The sequence below is a fragment of the Physeter macrocephalus genome, unplaced genomic scaffold, assembly GCF_002837175.3.
Source record: "Physeter macrocephalus isolate SW-GA unplaced genomic scaffold, ASM283717v5 random_336, whole genome shotgun sequence".
In the NCBI taxonomy this organism is placed as follows: domain Eukaryota; kingdom Metazoa; phylum Chordata; class Mammalia; order Artiodactyla; family Physeteridae; genus Physeter; species Physeter macrocephalus.
Window position 1 is genome coordinate 21,122 of NW_021145566.1, and position 19,175 is coordinate 40,296.

The 19,175-nt window shown below is 57.2% G+C and overlaps 1 protein-coding gene across 2 annotated transcripts; it reads left to right on the forward strand.

Annotated features, from left to right (window-relative positions):
• The first annotated feature begins 475 nt into the window (after positions 1-475).
• On the forward strand, positions 476-17,589 carry PICK1 (protein interacting with PRKCA 1). Of its 2 annotated transcripts, none has more exons than XM_007111737.4 (13): positions 476-750; positions 1,001-1,098; positions 2,230-2,341; positions 5,811-5,939; positions 7,730-7,796; positions 9,015-9,104; positions 11,738-11,791; positions 12,578-12,640; positions 13,610-13,743; positions 14,143-14,235; positions 15,062-15,112; positions 16,121-16,265; positions 16,729-17,116. In XM_007111737.4, the coding sequence occupies exons 2-13, from the start codon at positions 1,058-1,060 to the stop codon at positions 17,001-17,003; spliced, it is 1,254 nt and encodes a 417-aa protein (XP_007111799.1). In that variant the 5' UTR covers positions 476-750; positions 1,001-1,057; the 3' UTR covers positions 17,004-17,116. The 2 variants fall into 2 exon arrangements, with proteins under 2 accessions (XP_007111799.1, XP_007111798.1); XM_007111736.4 differs by having other exon boundaries at positions 477-848; positions 16,729-17,589.
• The last annotated feature ends 1,586 nt before the right edge of the window (positions 17,590-19,175 follow it).

The window sequence follows — 19,175 nt, forward strand, 5'->3', positions numbered from 1 at the left end:
TCGTAAAGGAAAGGGAAGGGAATCCAATCTGTCAATAGCAGAGCCACTGACCACAGGTGTGCAGGTGTTAAGACGGGCACTGAACTAGGTGGCAGGAGTCTCAGGGTCGAGATCTGGATCTTATATTAACTGTGGGTGGCTCTGGACAAAATCTCTTCCCCTCTCTGGCGCTTAGTTTCCTGGCCTGCAAAACTCCTATTAGGCTGGCATCTCGAAGTATCCTTCCAGCTCGGACACTGTCATTCTAGTAGAGGAGTGATGGCACCCTAGGACGGGGTGCTGAAAATGTGAAAGGGGAAGTGTCGGGGTTTGTAGTCCACTGAACTTCTCTGGAGGTCTCCCCGCCTAAGGATGCTTCCGTTGCCACGGCAACCAGCCAGGCGGCTTGGTCCCCCGGCGTCCCGCTGAGGAAGCTGGGAAGAATCCTGACCTTACCAAGATGGCGGCGGCCACAGGGCAAGGGGCGGGGTTGAGCGCCGTCGGCCTGTCCGGACATTTCCTCTGTTTCCGCCTTTTCATGCTAAAGGGAAGCTTCCGTCAATACTTGTTCTCTTTCCTCGTTCTGGGAGCCCCGGGAGGCAGGGAGGGAAGGGTTGCCTGTAGGGACCCGGGCAAATACCCAGTGCGGGAAGACGGGACTTCCGCGTCCCCCCGGAAGTGACGCGACAGTCGCGGCCGCCGACAGGTGGAACGGCAGGTGGGTTCAGGTGCCAGCCTGGCCCGGACCCGGCTGTGGTACTGACGCTTCCGGTGAGCGACAGAGGCGAGCTCCCAAGGGCCTGGAGACCCGTGGGGCGGGCTCTGGAATCTGAGGCCCCGCCCTGGCCTGGAGTCCCCCCCTGTACCTAGTAAGAATCACCTACCCACCCCCCACCCCGGGGACTACCCCCATCGTCCGGAGGGGAGGGGGAGGGCCCGGCTCTCCCAGATCGCCGGGGTTGGGGTTGGCATTTACACACTGGTTCCCTAAGCCCTGCGCTCTTTTCTTTCCCGGATCCAGTTCCCCATTCCCCTGCCGAGCTGGGCAGTTAGCCAGCCCACTGAAACTCTAGGAACCATGTTTGCAGACTTGGATTATGACATCGAGGAGGATAAACTGTGAGTATGTTGTTACCCCAAGTCCCACTAGTGCAGGAGTCCCAGGTCTCTCAGGTGCCTGGACTTACCAGTTCCACAGACCCTTGCTTCTCAGCAGAAGATTAGGTCTCGTACTGTAGCGGAAATGAATCCTGCCCTTCCAGGAGCTCACCATCTGTAGGGGGCTGTGGACACACTGATGGATAAATACAGTTCAGGGCCATAAGGGTGCTAATGGAGAATGACCTGGCTACGAGGAGAACCGAGCAGGCCAAGCAGTGCCTCTGCTGGGGTGTTCAGGGAAGGCTTCATAGAGGAGGTGACAGTTGAGCCAGATTTTGAAGGATGAACAGGAATATCATAAACATACTTTCCTCCTCAGCATAGATGATCAGTGGGGCTGATTTTCAAAAATTAAGTTAGTTTCCTTAATAGAATATATCCTCCCACAGAGCAAGGACTGGGTCCAATGCCTTTCTGTGTCCTCAGCACTTAGTATGGTGCTCAGCATCAATAGGTTGTTAGCAAATGTTTGTCAAGTGAATAAGAGAATAAATGAGAGTATTTACCACAAAACATAAATAAGTGCTAATGTATAGTGAAAACTGAGAGGTAATTGAGCACAGCAATTGACAGATGGGTGATGGATAGTTTAACAGGAGAAGGCTTCCTGGAGGAGGTGGCCGTTATGTTCCATATGTGCCTGAGAAGGTGACAAGGATAGAGTCTGACTCAAATCTTGGAGGGAGAATGAAGGAAAGGGAAGGGGGACCTATTTTTACGGAGTGCCTGCTCTGGGCTGGGTTGGTGTTAAGTGACTTCCATGTACTTTCTTCCAAGAACTTTGATAAAGTGGCCATTTTTTATCCATACCATTTTATGGATGAGGAAACTGAGATGCAGAGAGGGTGACTTACTTACCCAAGTCCCACAGCTGATAAATGGCTGAATTGGGATTTGATCCCCCATCAGCATGGCTCCAAGAGCTCTGTGACGTTCCAGCACAAAATGCTGTCTTTTTGGCCAAGTGAGAAAGAGAAAAGGCTGTGCAGCACTTGGAGGCTCTTGGGAGTTTTAGAAGGCCTGTCTATCCCCGTCCCCTCCAGTCATCCTTTCTCCAGGGGACTCAGCTGCACGTGCTTCTCTCTCCAGCGGAATCCCTACTGTACCTGGGAAGGTGACCTTGCAGAAGGATGCTCAGAACCTGATTGGGATCAGCATTGGAGGAGGAGCCCAGTACTGTCCCTGCCTGTATATTGTCCAGGTATTGAGTGCTTTGGAGGTGGAAGGGAGGTGCTGGAGGGGGCAAGCCACCTCCCTACTTGGGCGTGACAAAGGTTCATTTCTCCACTCTGCACAGCTGACTCCTCATTCTCTTCAGAGGGGCTTCCCCGAACACCCACTGTCAGTAGGTCCGCCCTTGTTTTTCTCTGTCATTTCAGTCTGTTCTTTTCCTTCTCAGCACTTATCACCATCTGTACTCATGAATTTGCTCATTAGTTCTGTATCTAACTTCTTTTCCAGACTCTTTGCATTATGAGGGCAGGATCCCAGTTTGCTTTTTCATTGCAGTCAGCACCTTGTACAATGCCTGGCAAATAGCGGACCTTCAATAAAAATGTCATCAGTGAATCAATAAAATCATCAGCCTTTGGTACTAACACAAGCGAAGCATAATGGAAAGACTAAAAGACTATGAAATAATGATGGCCTGAGGCCAAGTGCAAGCTTCCCTGCTTATTAACTAGTTACTTAAGCTCTCTGGGCCTCACTTTCCTCACCTGGAAAATGGGGATATAAAATATGTAGATCTGGGCATCTTTGGGTTGTTGTGAAGATTAAACAAAATGACATCACACAATGTCCGGCCCTTAAGCAGCACTCCCTCGATAGCAGCTGCTATTATTTTTATGACAGTTCACTTTCCCAGATGATCTGCCAGCGAAACTGAACAATTCTGTGGTCCTTATAAGAAGGGCTGCCCTGGTGATATTCTCTCAGCTGTGACGCAAGAGTGGGGACAGGCCTCATTTATCGTGTGGCTGGTCAGAGTCAGTGATCTTTCTGTAGCCTTGGAAGGAAGCTTGCCCCCCTCAGACATAAACTTGACCTGGATTCCAGCTATGTTTTTAACCTTCTCAGCTATGTAGCCATTGGTGGCAGATGGGAAACTGCAGTTTCTCTGAGGATCTTGCAAAAGAGTCACTCCTAAGGCCTAGGAGATGGAGATTCCCTGGATCTGGTCTTGCCTGCTTAGGGTGTGGCCTTTACGAGCGCTTTGGCCTCCTCGGGCCCAGGAGGTGTTAGGGAGGCCTCCCCCAGGCCTGGCCTCCTTGCCATCTCCCTGCTCAGCCTCCCCTACCACCTCCACCTCGCCACCTGTGGGGGGCCAGGTTTGTTCTTAATATGAACTGTGATTATAAAAGAACTGATTTTTTTCAAAAGTCAATTTTATTTTAAACCAAAGGCTATCTGACTTGCTTTGAACAAGTCAAGAGTACTAAAAGGCCAGTGTCAAATAAGCAATCCCCTCTGCTCAACGCCTTCTTACCGCCCTTTCCCCACCCCGATCCCAGAAGCAACACCGCTTCCCACCCTTTTAGCTGTTGATTCAGGTATGAGGTCCCATTTTTCTCAGTAAGATGCTTATCCTGTTATTTTTTGGTCTGTTGCTTGTAAACATCTGTCAGCTTCTCTCAGTCTAGGAGATAAAAATTTAGCTTTCTTCCAAAACCTGTTTCTTCTCACTCTATCTTCCCAACATAGTTATCGTGTCAATTTTGGTTAAATCAGTAACAGTACAACAGATATTATGTTTGGGAAATATTTTCTGAGGGCCTGGCCAGGCTCTTTCATAGCCACTAGAGATAAGAAAGCAAGAAAACAGAGACCCCGCCCTCAGAGAGCTTGGAGCATAGTAACATGCTGTTTTTTTGTCTTTTTTAAAAAATGGCATAGTGTTTGCATATGACCTCTGCACATCCTCCCGTATAATTTATTATTATTATTATTTTTAAAATAAATTTATTTATTTACTTATTCATTTTTGGCTCTGTGGGGTCTTCGCTGCTGCGCATGGGCTTTCTCTAGTTGCGGCGAGCGGGGGCTACTCTTCCTGCGGTGCACGGGCCTCTCACTGCGGTGGCTTCTCTTGTTGTGGAGCACGGGCTCTAGGCGCACCAGCTTCAGTAGTTGTGGCACGTGGGCTCAGTAGTTGTGGCGCACGGACTTAGCTGCTCCGCGGCATGTGGGATCTTCCCGGACCAGGGCTCGAACCCGTGTGCCCTGCATCGGCAGGGGGATTCTTAACCACTGCGCCACGAGGGAAGCCCTCGTGTGGTTTTATAGGTGAGCAGACCCAGGCTCCTGGCCCAGGTCCCTAGCCGGCTAAGTGGTAGAGGCCAAGTTAGAAAGCAGATCTGACACGCTCCAAAGCATCCACATGCTCCCCAGCTGTACCAGATGGCACTGCCTGAAGACTCTAGAAATGCTGGTCCCTGCCCGCCCCCCCCCGCCTTAATCCGTGCGGCTGCTTCGGGGGTGCCCAGAGGTTTCAGTGTGGATTGTCTGCCAAAACCCGCAATGGTCTGGGAAACGTCCGCTGCTGAAGATCCAGCAGGATGTGGGCAGGGAGCCAGCGGCCGGCGCCGAGGCGGTGGCGTTCCCGTGTCCTCTGTGTTCCCCAGAGAAGGGGTCGTGGAGGGTTGTGTGGGTGGGGAGGGAGCCTGGAGTTGAGTCTGTCCCCCTACTTTCTGCCTTGCCCTCCACCCACCTAAGGATGTTTCCAGAGGTCTGTTTCCTGGGCTGCTGGCAGTTTCCAGCAAAGACTAGCTCTCTTTCATCAATCCCCTCTGCAGGCCCTTGCATCCCCACTGTTCCAGCTTCCAGACACGGCTATATATCTTTTATTGTTGTGATCTCCTTTACCATTCTTTTTCAAATAATTATGATGTTTTTATTGTGATTCTGGAAGGTAGCAGAAAGAAACGTTTGTCTTAATTATTTCATTTTTTTCTTATAATATGAATGTATATGAAACATCATGAAATATCCTTTCTACGTGCTTTGCATAGAAAACTTGGAAACTAAAGATAAGGTATAGGGAAGACAGCTCATAATTTTGGCGTCTCTCCTAGCGGTTTTTGCCTGATGTGACTTTTGTATCCTTGGGTCCATCTCTGCACACACTTGTGTAGCCTTCTCGCCCCTCGCCCCGAGCGTCCCCCATACATCTGTCCTTTAACAGACACATTCAGCTGCACTCAGCCAGTGAGCGCAGACCCTGTGTTAGGGGTCATCTTGGGAGAAGGGGCTCACATGTGTGGCGGGGCCCTTGCTCCTTGGAGACAGAGATGAAGTGCAGGAACTGTAGGTGGTGCCTTGGGGCTCCGAGTCAGCTCAGTGCAGCGTTGTTGGAGAAAATCTCAAGAAATGGCTTGGGAGGAGCAAACACTCCTGTGGTCGTGGAAGGTTTGGGGTATTTGATACCAGAAGAGGAAAGTCTCCTCAGTCGCATTTACCTCCAGTTCCCCCTTCCCCTCCCGCAAGAATGTGGGTCACTCGTTCTGGCTGTTAGGGTGCTTTCCCCCCTTGCCATTCTCCAGCACCACTTAACGGAGAGAGGGCAGAGACCAGGACGGAGCCGGGTGCCGGTTGCGGTGGAGGGAATGACTGCCCCCCACCAGGTTTCTTCCCAGCTTTCCTCCCCCCCCTCCCGCTTTATGCACCCACAGGTGTTTGACAACACCCCAGCCGCGCTGGATGGCACCGTGGCAGCTGGCGATGAGATCACTGGGGTCAATGGCAGGTCAATCAAAGGAAAAACTAAGGTGGAGGTGGCCAAGATGATTCAGGAGGTGAAGGTAAGGGCTGCTGCGGGACTGGGGGCACAGAGGCCCTTCTGAGACCTCCAGCCCGCCAGAGGGCCTGGAAGAGGGGACTGGCCCTTTCACAGCTCCCTCCTCTGGCACCAGGACTGAAAGGTCCCCGTCCTCGAGCTCCCAGGGGGGCTGTCAGACTTGGAACCACTCCTCAGGGTGGGCCAGTGTGTCCCCAGTCAGGGCTGGAGCCGAAGCTGGAAGTCTGAGGTGAAGCTACCTGGGTCAGTAGACATCCAGTAAATGTCCACTGGGCCATGCTGGGCCCAGGAAGTTGTAAGAGGGACCCCTCCCCCCAACCCCTGTCCCTGTAGGAACTTTCAGTCCCCTGGGCCCTGGGGCAGCTCCTGGTCCAGCGGATGGTCTCCTGTTCTGCAGACCACACTGCACTCTGCCTGTTCCCGGCTTCCCCCTCCCTGCCCCCGCTGCTCCAGGCCAAGGCCTCTCCCCACAGGACCCCTCTCTCCCTGAATGGCAGGCAGCATTCCGGCCAGTCCCAGAAGCATGCAGCCCTTTTGCCATTTTCTAGAGATTTTTGCTGCTAGTAGCTCTTGGGAAACCAAAACAGTGAAGGAAGTGCAAAGCCACAGGATGATTTAAAAGTCTGAGAGTCAGGCGTCCCAGCTGTATGTTGAGCTTGGCCGAGTGTTTGAGCTCCCTCACCCCATCCATCCAAACCTCTCCTCACCTCCCATCCGTCCTCCGTGTCCTCTGTACCGTGTTTCATTCTGGTACAGAAGTGGGGTGCATGTGCCCCCTCTGGATCCCCTCCCTCATCCCCCCATCTCTACTCACCAGAACCCTCCTCGTCCTCCCAGGCCTGTGTCGCGCCAGCCCCTCACGTTGCCCACGAGAACAGGAGCTTTTGGTGCGTGAGCACAGCCTTGTCATTGCACAGGGACTCCCCAGCTCCCACGTCTGGGTGCCAGGCAGAGATACGGCCCCTATTTTACTGGTGCCCAGAGTGGGAATAGGATTTGCTCGTGGTCACACAGCTGGACCAGAGTGCGGGTCTGACCGCCGCCGCAGCACTCCTTCCTTTCCCCGCAGCTGCTCTCCACGGCGGCCCTGAGCACGCTGTGCTGCAGCCCGAGAGCCTTTTGCATCTACCCCTGATTCACTGCATCGGGTCACTTAGGAGGCAATTTTGAAATCCTGTTTTGCATTTGAATGGATTCTGTCCCAAGTTCAAAGGTCTTAGGATTTCAAGAACGAGAGAGAGTGACCTGGGTGGCCTCACGTGGTCAGGGGAGGCTTCTCAGGAGGAGCGCCACCTCTCTTCCAGTCACTAGACTGCAATTCATGTAATTTCCCTGAATTGCATCGGCCTCCCTTGCTGGCCTCAAGCCCTTGGGGGCTGGGGCTGCCCCTGCACCTGCTTCCTCCATCCCAGCACCAGGCACAGAGGACGTGCTGGGACAGTTTGTGGAGTGAATGGAGGGAGGATGGGGATGGTTTAGAGCGCGGGAGAAGATCCTCTGTGTGGCCGGAAAAATGATGTCGCAGAGGTTTGGAGTGCGGCCGTGGCGTGGGGGTGGCAGGGGCACAGGACACCAGAGCTCGCCAGGCTGCGGGCTCAGTGTCAACGGGGACCTTTTCTGCCCTTGTCCCTGCTGATTCTCCAGGGCCTGGCGGGTGGTGAGAGAACGAGGGACTTTTTTCCAGGGCTCAGGATTTTTTCATGACCACAAACTCCAGGGAAAACAGGCCTCTCCCAGGAAGGGGCTTGGGGTCCGGGGGACTCCGTCCCAACTCTGCTTATCCTCCTTTTCCAGGGGGAGGTGACTATCCACTACAACAAGCTGCAGGCGGACCCCAAGCAGGGCATGTCCCTGGACATTGGTAAGCTGGACTGGGGCAGTGGCGTCCAGTGGCCCCGTAAGCCCCTGTTCTGCCTTCTTATGACAATGCATCAGTACTCACATGGATGTAGTCTCTGACTCTTCTGACCAAGCCGATCCAAAGGGCCTGGGAGGACCCAGGGGTGCTCCCCTTGCATCTGGTCCCAGGAACCTGTCCCTGGTTTCTCCCTGCCCTGTGTTTTACCCCCCTTCCCCCAGCCATCTCCTCTGGGACCTTGCTGCCCTAGGGTTGTCCTTTGTAGGGCAGCCCTCCAGCTCACCAGGCCCAGTCCCTCACCCTTCTGAAAGGGAAGGCAGCCCAGCCCTGGCCTGGTACCTCATTCCCACCTGCATACCCCTCCTCAGCCCTGGCCCCTTCTACACACCTGCTCCTAGAAAGGCTCAGAGTCTGAACTGGACCTCAGCTTTGGGGCAGAAGCCAGCCCTTCTGCCCATAGCATGCCCTGGGACATGTTGCCTCCTGCTAGGGGGTCTGGGCCTTGGTTCGGTGGAAGCTTCAAGGCTCCAGAGCTGGAAAGTAGCTTCAAGGTCCTCTGGGCCAGCCACTTCTTTCCAGATCAAGGCCCGAGATCCAGAGAGACGCTGTGTCCCCTGGGTGAAGGCACACCCAGATCTCTTGGCTCTGGGATCCAGCACCCTTTTCCTACACCCTTGGGCCAGAGCCTCCTCCTGGTTTTTAAGGAAAGAGGCTAAGGGCAGATCAAGTCTTTCCTGGAGGTTTTTCCTCTAAAGCCCTCTGGTCCCATCCTAGTCCCCTTCCAAGGAACGAGTATGTGACCACATATGCAGTAACCGAGTCTGGAGCCTAAGGCCAGTTGTCACTGATGGTGCCTTTGCTCCCGGAAGTGGAGGAGAGACGGAGGAGAGGTTCTCCGTGGTCGGCCTGTCAGCTGCTATCCAGCCTGGGCAGCTCTGGGCTCTCAGTGGTAGCCAGTAGCCACTTGGAGTGCCAGGCCCTTGGTTAAGTGCTTTACATATTTACCCTTCCAGGCTCCCAGCGCCTCCCTCAGGTAGAGAGTGAACAGGGCGGGGGCCCAGAACCCCTCACTGGGACCCTCCCTACTTCACAGCCATCCGCACACCAAGCCCCGTTTCCGCCCCTTCTGCCCCTAGTCGCTCCCAGTGAGTCGCGATGGGGCAGGGATGGCCTGGGGGCCCAGACTCTACCTCACTGAGTCCCTTTCTCACCTGGTCCCAGTGTTGAAGAAGGTGAAGCATCGGCTGGTCGAGAACATGAGTTCGGGGACCGCAGATGCTCTGGGCCTGAGTCGGGCCATCCTGTGCAATGGTGAGTCCCCTCCTTCCACCCGCTGGCCCTCGGTCCCGGGGGACTCAGGCCCAGGCCTCAGGGGCGGGGGCACCATGGCTTCCCACCAGGCTGCATCCTTGGAGGCCTCTCCCGCTCCCAGAGCATTCACAGTAGTCAGCGTAGGCATCTTACAGCCAGTGTCCTCCATTCCCCAGCAAGGGTTCACAGGCCCAGGCCACAGATGAGACAGATTCACGGTGGGGAGGTGCCTCCCTCCAGCTCCCCAAGCTGGTGCCTTCGCCACTGCCCGCAGCTGCTCTCACGCATCCAAGGCCTGCCCCCACCCCCGCCGCCGGCACACCCCCCACCCACCCCTGCCAGCCCAGTTCCACCCTGTGCCCTCTTGTCACCCCAGCATGCACTGCACTGCTCCGACACTGCCCGCTCTGCCCCTCCTCTCTCCAGGAGGTGGCGCTGCTGCCCGCATCCCAGGGCTGGAGGTGGCTGCCCGCCTCGGGCTGGGGGAAAACCGCGTACACGCACATTTGCGCCCACGCATGTGTGCGCGACACACACACACGCACACACGCGCGCACACACACACACACACACACACACACACACGCGCGCGCGCTCTCTCCCCAGGGGGCCAGTGAAGCACTCTGTCCTGCTCCTGCTGTCACCAGCCTGAGTTTATAAATAGCAGCAGCTCTGCTGTGTACGTGTGGGGACAGATATAAATACCTACATACATTGTAGGCTCAGCTGGGCACGCTGGGCTTTATTGGCTGGGAGGCGGGGGGGGCGGTCTGAGCTTGTTCCAAATGGGGTACGAAAGCGGCGGCTGCTATTTCCAGCTTCTTGGTGTCTATAAATCCCTGTTACTGTAGTTACCATGCGTTGGGATGAAATTAGAACTGGTTGTTGTGTTTTTCCCCCCAGACCTTGCAATTTCCCCAGCCTTAAATAGGGTTTCTAAAATTGAAGCTGTCATGATGTCCCATGACCCAGCTAAAAACAACAGCATGGCGCTTACGCGGCTCCTTCCCTGCCAGGCTGGCAGGGGGCCAAGGCTCTGGGAAGCCAGGGCCTGGAGGCCAGCCCGGTGGCCGAAGCCTCCTGGAGACCTCCGAGGTGCTCCCTTCCAGCCCCCAGAGCCCGGGCCTTCCTCCCTGACAGCCCAACACGTAGCTGCCTTCTCTGCCCAGAGGAAGGCCCAGGCCCGGCTTTTGCTACTCCCCTTCTCTCCTGCCACTCTGAAAACCCTGGCCCAGCTCAGCACAGGAGACAGGGGGGCAGAGGGCACCCCGGCCAGCACAGCCCTCGCTGTGTGCCTTTAGGCAAGTTGCTTTACCGCTCTGTGCCTCGATTTTCTCTATACGATGAGCATAGTCTCTGCCTCAAAGGCTCATGTGGAAGAAGGACTGAGCTGCGTGGAGGGCACTCAGTAAGGCCAGGCCCTGTCTAGGAGGTGCCGGGCAAGGAAGCCACCAACACGGGTCCTGCCCTGCAGTTGCTGCCGGTGCTTCTGCTGGGGAGTTGGGGGTGGACCTCAGCCCTGTTGGAGTGGAGGAGGGTGCCACTCGCTGCTGGTGGGAGTCCCACCCACCCTGATCTGGAATGCGGCCCCCTCCTGGCAATCCACTTGCTCCCGTTTTGTTTGTTTGTTTGTTTGTTTTTTTTTGGTACGCGGGCCTCTCACTGTTGAGGCCTCTCCCGCCATGGCTCACGGGCCCAGCCGCTCCGCGGCATGTGGGATCTTCCCAGACCGGGGCACGAACCCGTGTCCCCTGCATCAGCAGGCTTACTCTCAACCACTGCGCCACCAGGGGAGCCCCACTTGCTCCCGTTTTGAGCCCTTGAGGTGAGGCAACTGCCCCTGCCCCTCAGCTTACAGCCCTTACTGTCCCTGCCAGTCATGGCCTGGCCACTGTCACTGCTGGACTGTGAGCCTTGAGGGCACAACTCAGATTTCATTCACCACGGTCATTCCTGGGCCTAACAGGGGGTCCGGCATACAGTGGGTGCTCAGTAAGCTACCTGTGCAGCCGGCGAAGATGATCACCAGGGCCCGCTCCCGTGCAAGCTCTTGCTCGAAGCCCTCGCTGAGTTTCTCTCCCCTCCCCGGATCGCTCTTGCCTCTGAGCCGGCCGGTGGTGGTAGGGGCTGCCTTTGAGCCTACCTTAGAGTTATTGTCGAGGCGGCCCGTCTCTCCTGCTTGTCTCTGACTGCCTTGCTCCTTGGCCATCAGCAGGGAGTATGTTAGAAGTCCCAGGGCCTTGACGGCCAGGCATGGGCCTGCCTTCTGCTGGCCGTGGGGAGCCACCCGCGGGCCTGGCCTTGGGGACGGCCCAACTGGTTTTCACTCCTGATTTCTGGAAGTACCCTCACCCTCTTCACCTTTCTGCCCCTTTGCTGTGTCCCAGCCTGCTGGGGTGGCGCTTATCTCAGGAGCATCCTGAGGGCTGCCCTGCCTGCCCCCACTTGTCTGGGTGTGCCGGGCTCTCTGCAAAACACCGGTGAGCCCAACTGACCCTGAGGTGCCAAGTCCCCCTCCCTGGGACCACGTCCTGTGCTGTCCTGTCCTCTGGGGGCGACCTTGCCCCTCCCGAGCCTGGCTCAGGTGACCTGTGGGTCTCTCCCCTGACCCTGTGGCTCTCTGATCCCCACAGATGGGCTTGTCAAGAGGCTTGAGGAGCTGGAGCGGACCGCCGAGCTGTATAAAGGTGGGCAGGTGCACCCTCTGGCTGGCAGCCCCGCGTTGGGTGGGGTATCCCAGTCTGGGAAGTGCCTGGCACTGGCTCTGCCCTGGGGTGGAGCCCTGGAGCCCTGCTCTAAAGATGATGGCAGTGGGGGCAGAGTGCCAGCCTACGCAATTCTAGGACCATGGCCATTAAATATTCTTAAGGAAAAAAAATCTTAAGACATACTTTTTTTTTTTTTATAAATTTATTTACCTTTGGCTGTGTTGGGTCTTCGTTGCTGCTCGCAGGCTTTCTCTAGTTGCAGCGAGTGGGGGCTACTCTTTGTTGCGGTGCGCGGGCTTCTCATCACCGTGGCTTCTCTTGTTGCGGAGCACAGGCTCTAGGCTTGCGGGCTTCAGTAGTTGTAGCACGCGGGCTCAGTAGTTGTAGCACACGGGCTCAGTAGTTGTGGCTCGCGGGCTCTAGAGCACAGGCTCAGTAGTTGTGGCACACGGGCTTAGTTGCTCCACGGCATGTGGGATCTTCCCAGACCAGGGCTTGAACCCGTGTCCCCTGCATTGGCAGGCGGATTCTTAACCACTGCGCCACCAGGGAAGCCCAAGACATACTTCTTCTGATTGTAAAAGTAATACATGCCCAGAAAAAGCAAATAAAATCAAATAATGGCACATGTAAACCTAGCGAGAAAAGTCTGAAACCCAGGAACAGTGAGGGCCTCGGGGTGGGGTGGGCGTTTGGAGGCCGTGTCCTGGGCCAGTGTGGTCCCGCCATGTGCCCCCAGCCCCCTCGGTTGGGTCTCTCCCACAGGGATGACAGAACACACCAAGAACCTCCTACGGGCCTTTTATGAGCTGTCGCAGACGCACCGGGGTAAGGATGCCCCAAACCTGCTGCGTGACCCTGGAAAAACCCTTGTTACCCTCTGGGCTCAGCACCTCCCCTACACCCATACAGTGAGGGTGCGGCCAGGCTCCTCCCTGGGGCCTTTCTCATGTCCATGCTCAGGCAGACACCGCAGCATCTGACCTCAGGCCAGGTTTGGGCTGGGCACTGTCTAGGTGCTGGGGTGTAGCAATAATGGGGCCAGCGGGGAGCATGTAGACCAGCTAGTCTTTTTTTTTTTTGGCCGCACCGCACGGCTTGTGGGATCTTAGTTCCCCGGCCAGGGATTGAACCTGGGCCCCCTGCAGTGGAAGCGCAGAGTCCCAGCCACTGGACCACTAGGGGAGTCCCCTAGACCACCTTGTCTTCTGTGGGGCACAGTTACTCCTCCGGGCCCTGTCCCGTCCATCTGTACTGCCGCTTACAATGTACGAGGCCCTTCCTTATTCGCGATCTCGTTCCCTACAAGTTTGTTATTAGTTGGGCAGGGCAGCTACAGTTAACCCCGTTTTGCAGTTGGGAAAACAAAGCCCAGATAGAAAAAGCGGTCACGCAGCTCCTTAGGGGCAGAGTTGACCTAAGGCCCAGATTCCCAGACTAGTACTCTCTGCCCCCAGGCAATTTCACCTCCTTCAACCTTGACCCAGCCTTCTCCATGGTCTGGTCGCTGTGGGGAATGAGGGCCAGCTCCCTTGGATGTAGACCCAGCTTCCTCAAGGTGTAGACTCAGGTGTCTACACCGGAGTCTACATTCCTTGGGGATGTAGGTCCAAGTCTCTTAGGGGTACAGATTCACCTTTCTTGAGGTGTCGACCCATCTCCCTTGGGACGTAGACCTCGGGCAGACCTCGGCCTCCAGCCCGCCACACCCCCCGCCTTGCTTCTCCCCAACAAATCCCTGGCTTCTCCGTTAAGGGGTCAAGTAGGGGCAGACTTCAGGACAAACTTGTCACGCAGCCTTTGGGGACGTGTTCTCCGTGATTGGGGTGCGGGAGCCCCAGCCAGCTGCGAGTGAGGCTTTCGTGAAGTTTGCCGACGCCCACCGCAGCATTGAGAAGTTTGGCATCCGGCTGCTGAAGACCATCAAGCCGGTAGGTCCCGTGGAGCGCGTGTATGTCAGCACGTGCTGGGGGAGGGGGCGGGGCGGCGCGGCGAGCAGCGAGGGTCCTGTTCTGGAGTCGGAGCAGCGGGGGGCCGGTTCTGGCTTGGTCTCCTACACAGCTGCCCGTGGTGAGACACTCCTCCTCCGTGGCCTCAGCCCTGGCCTCCAGGCTTTTTTCTGGCCCTGGCTCCACCAGAGTTACAGCTTGCCCTTGACCTGGTCTGTCTTCTCGTCCTTGAAATGGACAAGGCTGTCTAGGAGTGCCCTTTGGCTCTGACCCCTGAGTCCACTAGAAGGATTGACACATCAGTGCCATTCCTTGCCACCCTGGCCAGCCTGACCCCTCTGCCCACGGGGGCTTAAGCGTCCGCCCATCCTCCCCTTCCAGATGCTGACAGACCTGAACACGTACCTCAACAAAGCCATCCCGGACACTCGCCTCACCATCAAGAAGTACCTGGACGTGAAGTTTGAGTACCTGGTAAGTGGTCTCCAGCCTCTGCCGGGGGGGTGGGCCTGGCCTGCTGGGGTCAGAGCCCACCTGGAGATGTGGCCCTCCTCAGTCGGCCACACGGTGGCCAGCGGGGCAGGGCCAGAACCTCGGTCACATCTGATTGAGGAGGTGGGACCAGGGGCCTAGGGGGGTGCTGGGGAATCAGGCAGCAGCCTAGGCCCTGCTTCAACTGTTCAGAGGAGCCCCTGGGAGCCTGGGGTGGGTAGAGCCCTCACTCTGGAGCACTCTGACCCCATGGGAATTCTTTTGGTCACTTTTAACAATGGATTAGACTAGGTCAGTGGTTATAAAGTGGGTACCGAGGGATGTTAATGAGTTTTATGTTCAAATAATAATTCTGTGGTGAAAGGAGATGAGGAAAAATACTCCATCAAAGAGGCCAAGGTCCTTTGCTTGAGGACTCATCAGAGCCTCTGATAGACCCCTACGTAGCATGGGTCTTCAGGGGCCTTCCCAAGCTCTTTGGACTATGGAACCTTTTTTCCCAGAGCATCTCTTGGGACTTGAGTGTGGTAAACGCTGGGCTGTCTCTCAGGCCCTTTCCACCCTCCTAGCTGAGTGCCCTGGCTGTCCTGAGCCTCCCGAGCAAGGGCCAGTCTGACTGAGGGGCCAGCCTCTCCCTGACGCGTCTCGGCTCATCCCAGCTGAGGGTGTGCAGGGCCCGTGAGGCCTGGCACACCGGCTCCTCTGGGTGGCCGAGGGGTACAGCGTGGCACGGGAGGAACTGGGGACATCAGGGTGGGCACCCAGGTGGTGCAGCCCCTCTGACAACCTGGCCTCACCTGTCCCACAGTCGTACTGCTTGAAGGTGAAGGAGATGGATGACGAGGAATACAGCTGCATTGTGAGTGCCACGGGGGGAGGGGGCACGGCTGTGGTATTGGAAAGGCTCGGGGTGCACAAATCTTCCCCTGCCTACCTCACAGAGCCCCAAGAATGGGCTGGGTCTGCCAGGGACACCAGGTGGGCCAGGCCAATCCAGGAGAGGCCTGGGGGTTTGGCCAGGCTCTTGTTTCTGGAGGTTTGGGGCGATCCCCCCACCCCTGGCCCCTCCGGGCCTCGGAGTGCTGCCAGCTTGCTGTGGGACACTCCCAGTGCCTGCTCCCAGACCAGCTGCCCCCCAGACTTTGTGGGGCTCTTGCAGGGAAAAACTGACTTTCCTCACTCCTGAGAGGTGGTTTTTTACTTCTTTTTAATTTTTTTAATAGATTTTTAAAAATTTTTAATTTTTTTTTATGTATTAATTTTTGGCTGTGTTGGGTCTTCGTTGCTACGCGTGGGCTTTCTCTAGTTGCAGCGAGCGGGGCTACTCTTTGTTGCTTCTCGTGACAGTGGTTTCTCTTGTTGCAGAGCACGGGCTCTAGGCGCACGGGCTTCAGTAGTTGTGGCGCGTGGGCTCAGTAGTTGTGGCTCGTGGGCTCTAGAGCGCAGGCTCAGTAGTTGTGGCTCGCGGGGCTTAGTTGCTCCGCGGCATGTGGGATCCTCCTGGACCAGGGCTCAAACCCATGTCCCCTGCATTGGCAGGCGGATTCTTAACCACTGCGCCTCCAGGGAAGCCCTTTTTTAATATTTTTGATATCAGGGTCCATTTATGACTAAATATTCATTTATTTAATGTGGCAAAGGTTTGGTGTTTTGGTTGTTTTTTTTCACAAAGCTATCACTAAGCGCTTCTAGCAGTCCTGGCGCCTCAGAAATGGGGGGCCATGGTAGCTTTGAAGAGAGCTGTGCTGTGCAGGGGTGTGAGCCCGTGGGTGGGTCGGCTCTGCAGCCTCCCTGCCCCCGCCCCACTCTGCCCCAGAGCAGGCTCCCCACCCCGCCCAGGGTCCCTGACGTGCTTCCCCTGCCCCAGGCTCTAGGGGAGCCCCTGTACCGCGTGAGCACAGGCAACTACGAGTACCGCCTGATCCTGCGCTGCCGCCAGGAGGCCCGCGCTCGCTTCTCCCAGATGCGCAAGGACGTGCTGGAGAAGATGGAGCTGCTGGACCAGAAGCACGGTGAGGGGTGTGGGCTGTGGGCAGGCGCCCGGCCCGCGGGCCACACCCTGCCTCGGGCAACCCCTACACCATCCTCTCCCCATTTCAGAGCTGGGAAAACTGTGGCCCGGAGAGGTACAGTACTTACCTGAGCTCCCAGGGCCAGCGCATGGCAGAGCTCTGAGTCAGACCCAAGATGGGAGCTTCCTGGAGCCTGGCCTGGGTGGGACTGGCCGTGCCCCGTGGGCTCCTTGGGGTGTAGTCCACCATCCCCCCACCCTGGCAGGGCTCCTCCACTGCCTGACTGGGAGCTGGGAGGCGGCCTGGGTTCTGTGCAGGGCTGGGCAGCCCTGGCCTTGCCCCCTCCCGGGGCACGAGGGGTCAATGAGGTGCATGATGGGATACCCAGGCGGGCGGGGGGGTCTTCTCCACGCGCAGGCAGCCCCGGCCCACTGGCGCCCGTCTGCCCGCCCTCCTGCCCCAGTCCAGGACATCGTGTTCCAGCTGCAGCGCTTCGTGTCCACCATGTCCAAGTACTACAACGACTGCTACTCAGTGCTGCGTGACGCCGACGTCTTCCCCATCGAGGTGGACCTGGCCCACACCACGCTGGCCTACGGCCTCAGCCAGGATGAGTTCACTGACGGCGAGGACGAGGGGGAGGAAGACGAGGAGGACACGGCAGCCGGGGAGCCGTCCAGGGATGCGCGAGGGGCTGCCGGGCCCCTGGACAAGGGCGGAAGCTGGTGTGACTCCTGAGTGCCCCCGTGGGGTGCGGATCTGGGGGGTAGGGCGAGTGGGAGGACGGCGGCACGGGAGTGGGGGCAGGGCTGCCGCACAGCAGGGTGGCGCATAAAGGCCTGCTGGCTGGGACGCCTGCCTCCCTGCTCCTCTGTCCCAGCACAGCGCCCCCGGGCGCCCGCCCAGGAGAGGCACCGGGCCGTGGCCTGGGGCCTGGACACTGGCCCCTCCACCTTCCCTCCCCACCTCCCCAGCCGGCTGGAGAGCTTGGTCTCTGGACCTGCCTTAGGAAGGAGAAAGAGGGCAGAAAGGAAGAGGGGCTGGAGGTGGCAGGGAGTCCAGGAGCCGTTCCTTATGGGCACCTCCACTGGCCCCCCGGAGACCTGCCGGGAGGGGGCCGCGGGTGGACCGCCGAGCTTGGGACCAGGGACCGCCGAGCTTGGGACCAGGGTTTCACGTGCACCCTCACCTTGCCCTAGGCTGGCCCCACCCCAGTCCACACTCACCTCGGCGGCCTTTATTTGTTTTATTCCCTCGCTCAGCCACTTCCCTGGGGAGGGGCCGGGCGCTGGGCCTGTACTGAATAAACACAAACCCAGATGGAGCCGGGCTCTTTGCAGTGGCCTCAGACCCCTCTCTCCCCTCGACGCCCCCCTCTTCTGCCCCCTGATCACCAAGGCAGGGCAACGAGGTTTACTGACATTCCCTTTAGAGCACTGACTCCTCACAGCAGTTCTGTGGATTAGCACTACTGTCCCCATTTACAGATGGGAAACTGAGGCTCAGAAGAGGCTTGCTCAGGGCCACATGGTGTACAGGGACAGAGTGGGATCTGGACTCAGATCCATCAGATTCAGCAGACTCCACTTTTCCCCCTGCCTCCCAGGCTTTCTGCTCTGTGGAGCCTCTTACATCCTCCCTCATCTTTGATCCTTCAGTGCTTCTGGCCATGAACCCAACCTTTATCTGGGGAAGGGCAGGGCAGATACTGGGTCAGGAGGACCCGAGGCCCCAAACTGGGGAGGGTGTTAAGAGTGCCCCGGCCATTCCAGGTGGCCTGTTCTGCCAGGGCCAAGGGGAGAAGCCCAGTGGGCGGTACCACGCTAGTGCCCCACGTGTCCGGCTTCACCTGGACAGTCCCAGTCCACACCTGTGGTCCTAGTGTAATTACTAATAGTGGCCCTTTTCACTCTCAAAGTGTCCCTGTTTGGACAATGAAATACGTGCTCGTCCTGAGAACGGGAGGGGTGCAAGAGGGTGGGAGAGGTGGGCAGAGTCCACAGTGGCCGGGGCGGGGGTAGTTTCCTGCTTATTAGGTTTGCGTGTGTGGGTCCCGGGCAGAGACCTGAATGGGATCCTCAGGCAGGATGGGGAGTGTGGAGAGAGGGATGGGCTGTCACCACGTAGATCCCCTAGAACCGTCAGACTATACCACCTCCCTGAAGGGGCAGCCAGTGTGGAGGCCAAGGGCACAGACTGGAAGCGACTGCCTAGGTTCCAGTCATAGCTTCTGTGACCCTGAGCTACCTCCTCACTTCCTGTGCCTCAGTTTCCCTATCTGTGTGACTATTGAGGGTACCTACCTCTCGAGGATTAGATGAGTTAACATTTGTGAAGGGCTTAGCACGGTGCCTGGCACAGCCAGTGCTCTGTGAGGATTTGTTAAACAAAATCAGGTGTAGTCACTGTTGTAGTGGCTTAGGGGAAAGCACAGACACAGTGTAAGTTGGCCAGGCATCTTCAGGGGCTCCCCACACCTTCCTGGGGCATGGATGGAAAATGAGACCAGTGGGGAGGGGGTCACCAGTGGAATGGGCTCCCCTGAGGGGTACGGATGAATGGAGTCAGGGTCTGCGGTGGGAAGGCTGCTTCCTCCACTGGGCCCGGGTCACCAAGCTGGTGATTTGGAGGGAGGGAGGCAAGGAAAGGGGTGTCTAGTTTGTGGGAAGAGAAGGAATACTTGAATAGATCCCTAAACCTTCCTAGCCAGGGTGAGACCTGAAGCTCCGTGCACCTGACTCAAAGTGCCATTGAGGAGCTATCCCTGGGACTCCACTGGCGGGCGGGGGAGCAGATGCCAGGGTCAGCAGTGGCGTCCGTAGGGACACGTGTCCAGAGCAAAGGTCCCAGGACACCCGAGTTTATCCCCTAGAGAGAGGAGACCCAGAGCCGGGCTGGGAGAGGGTCCCT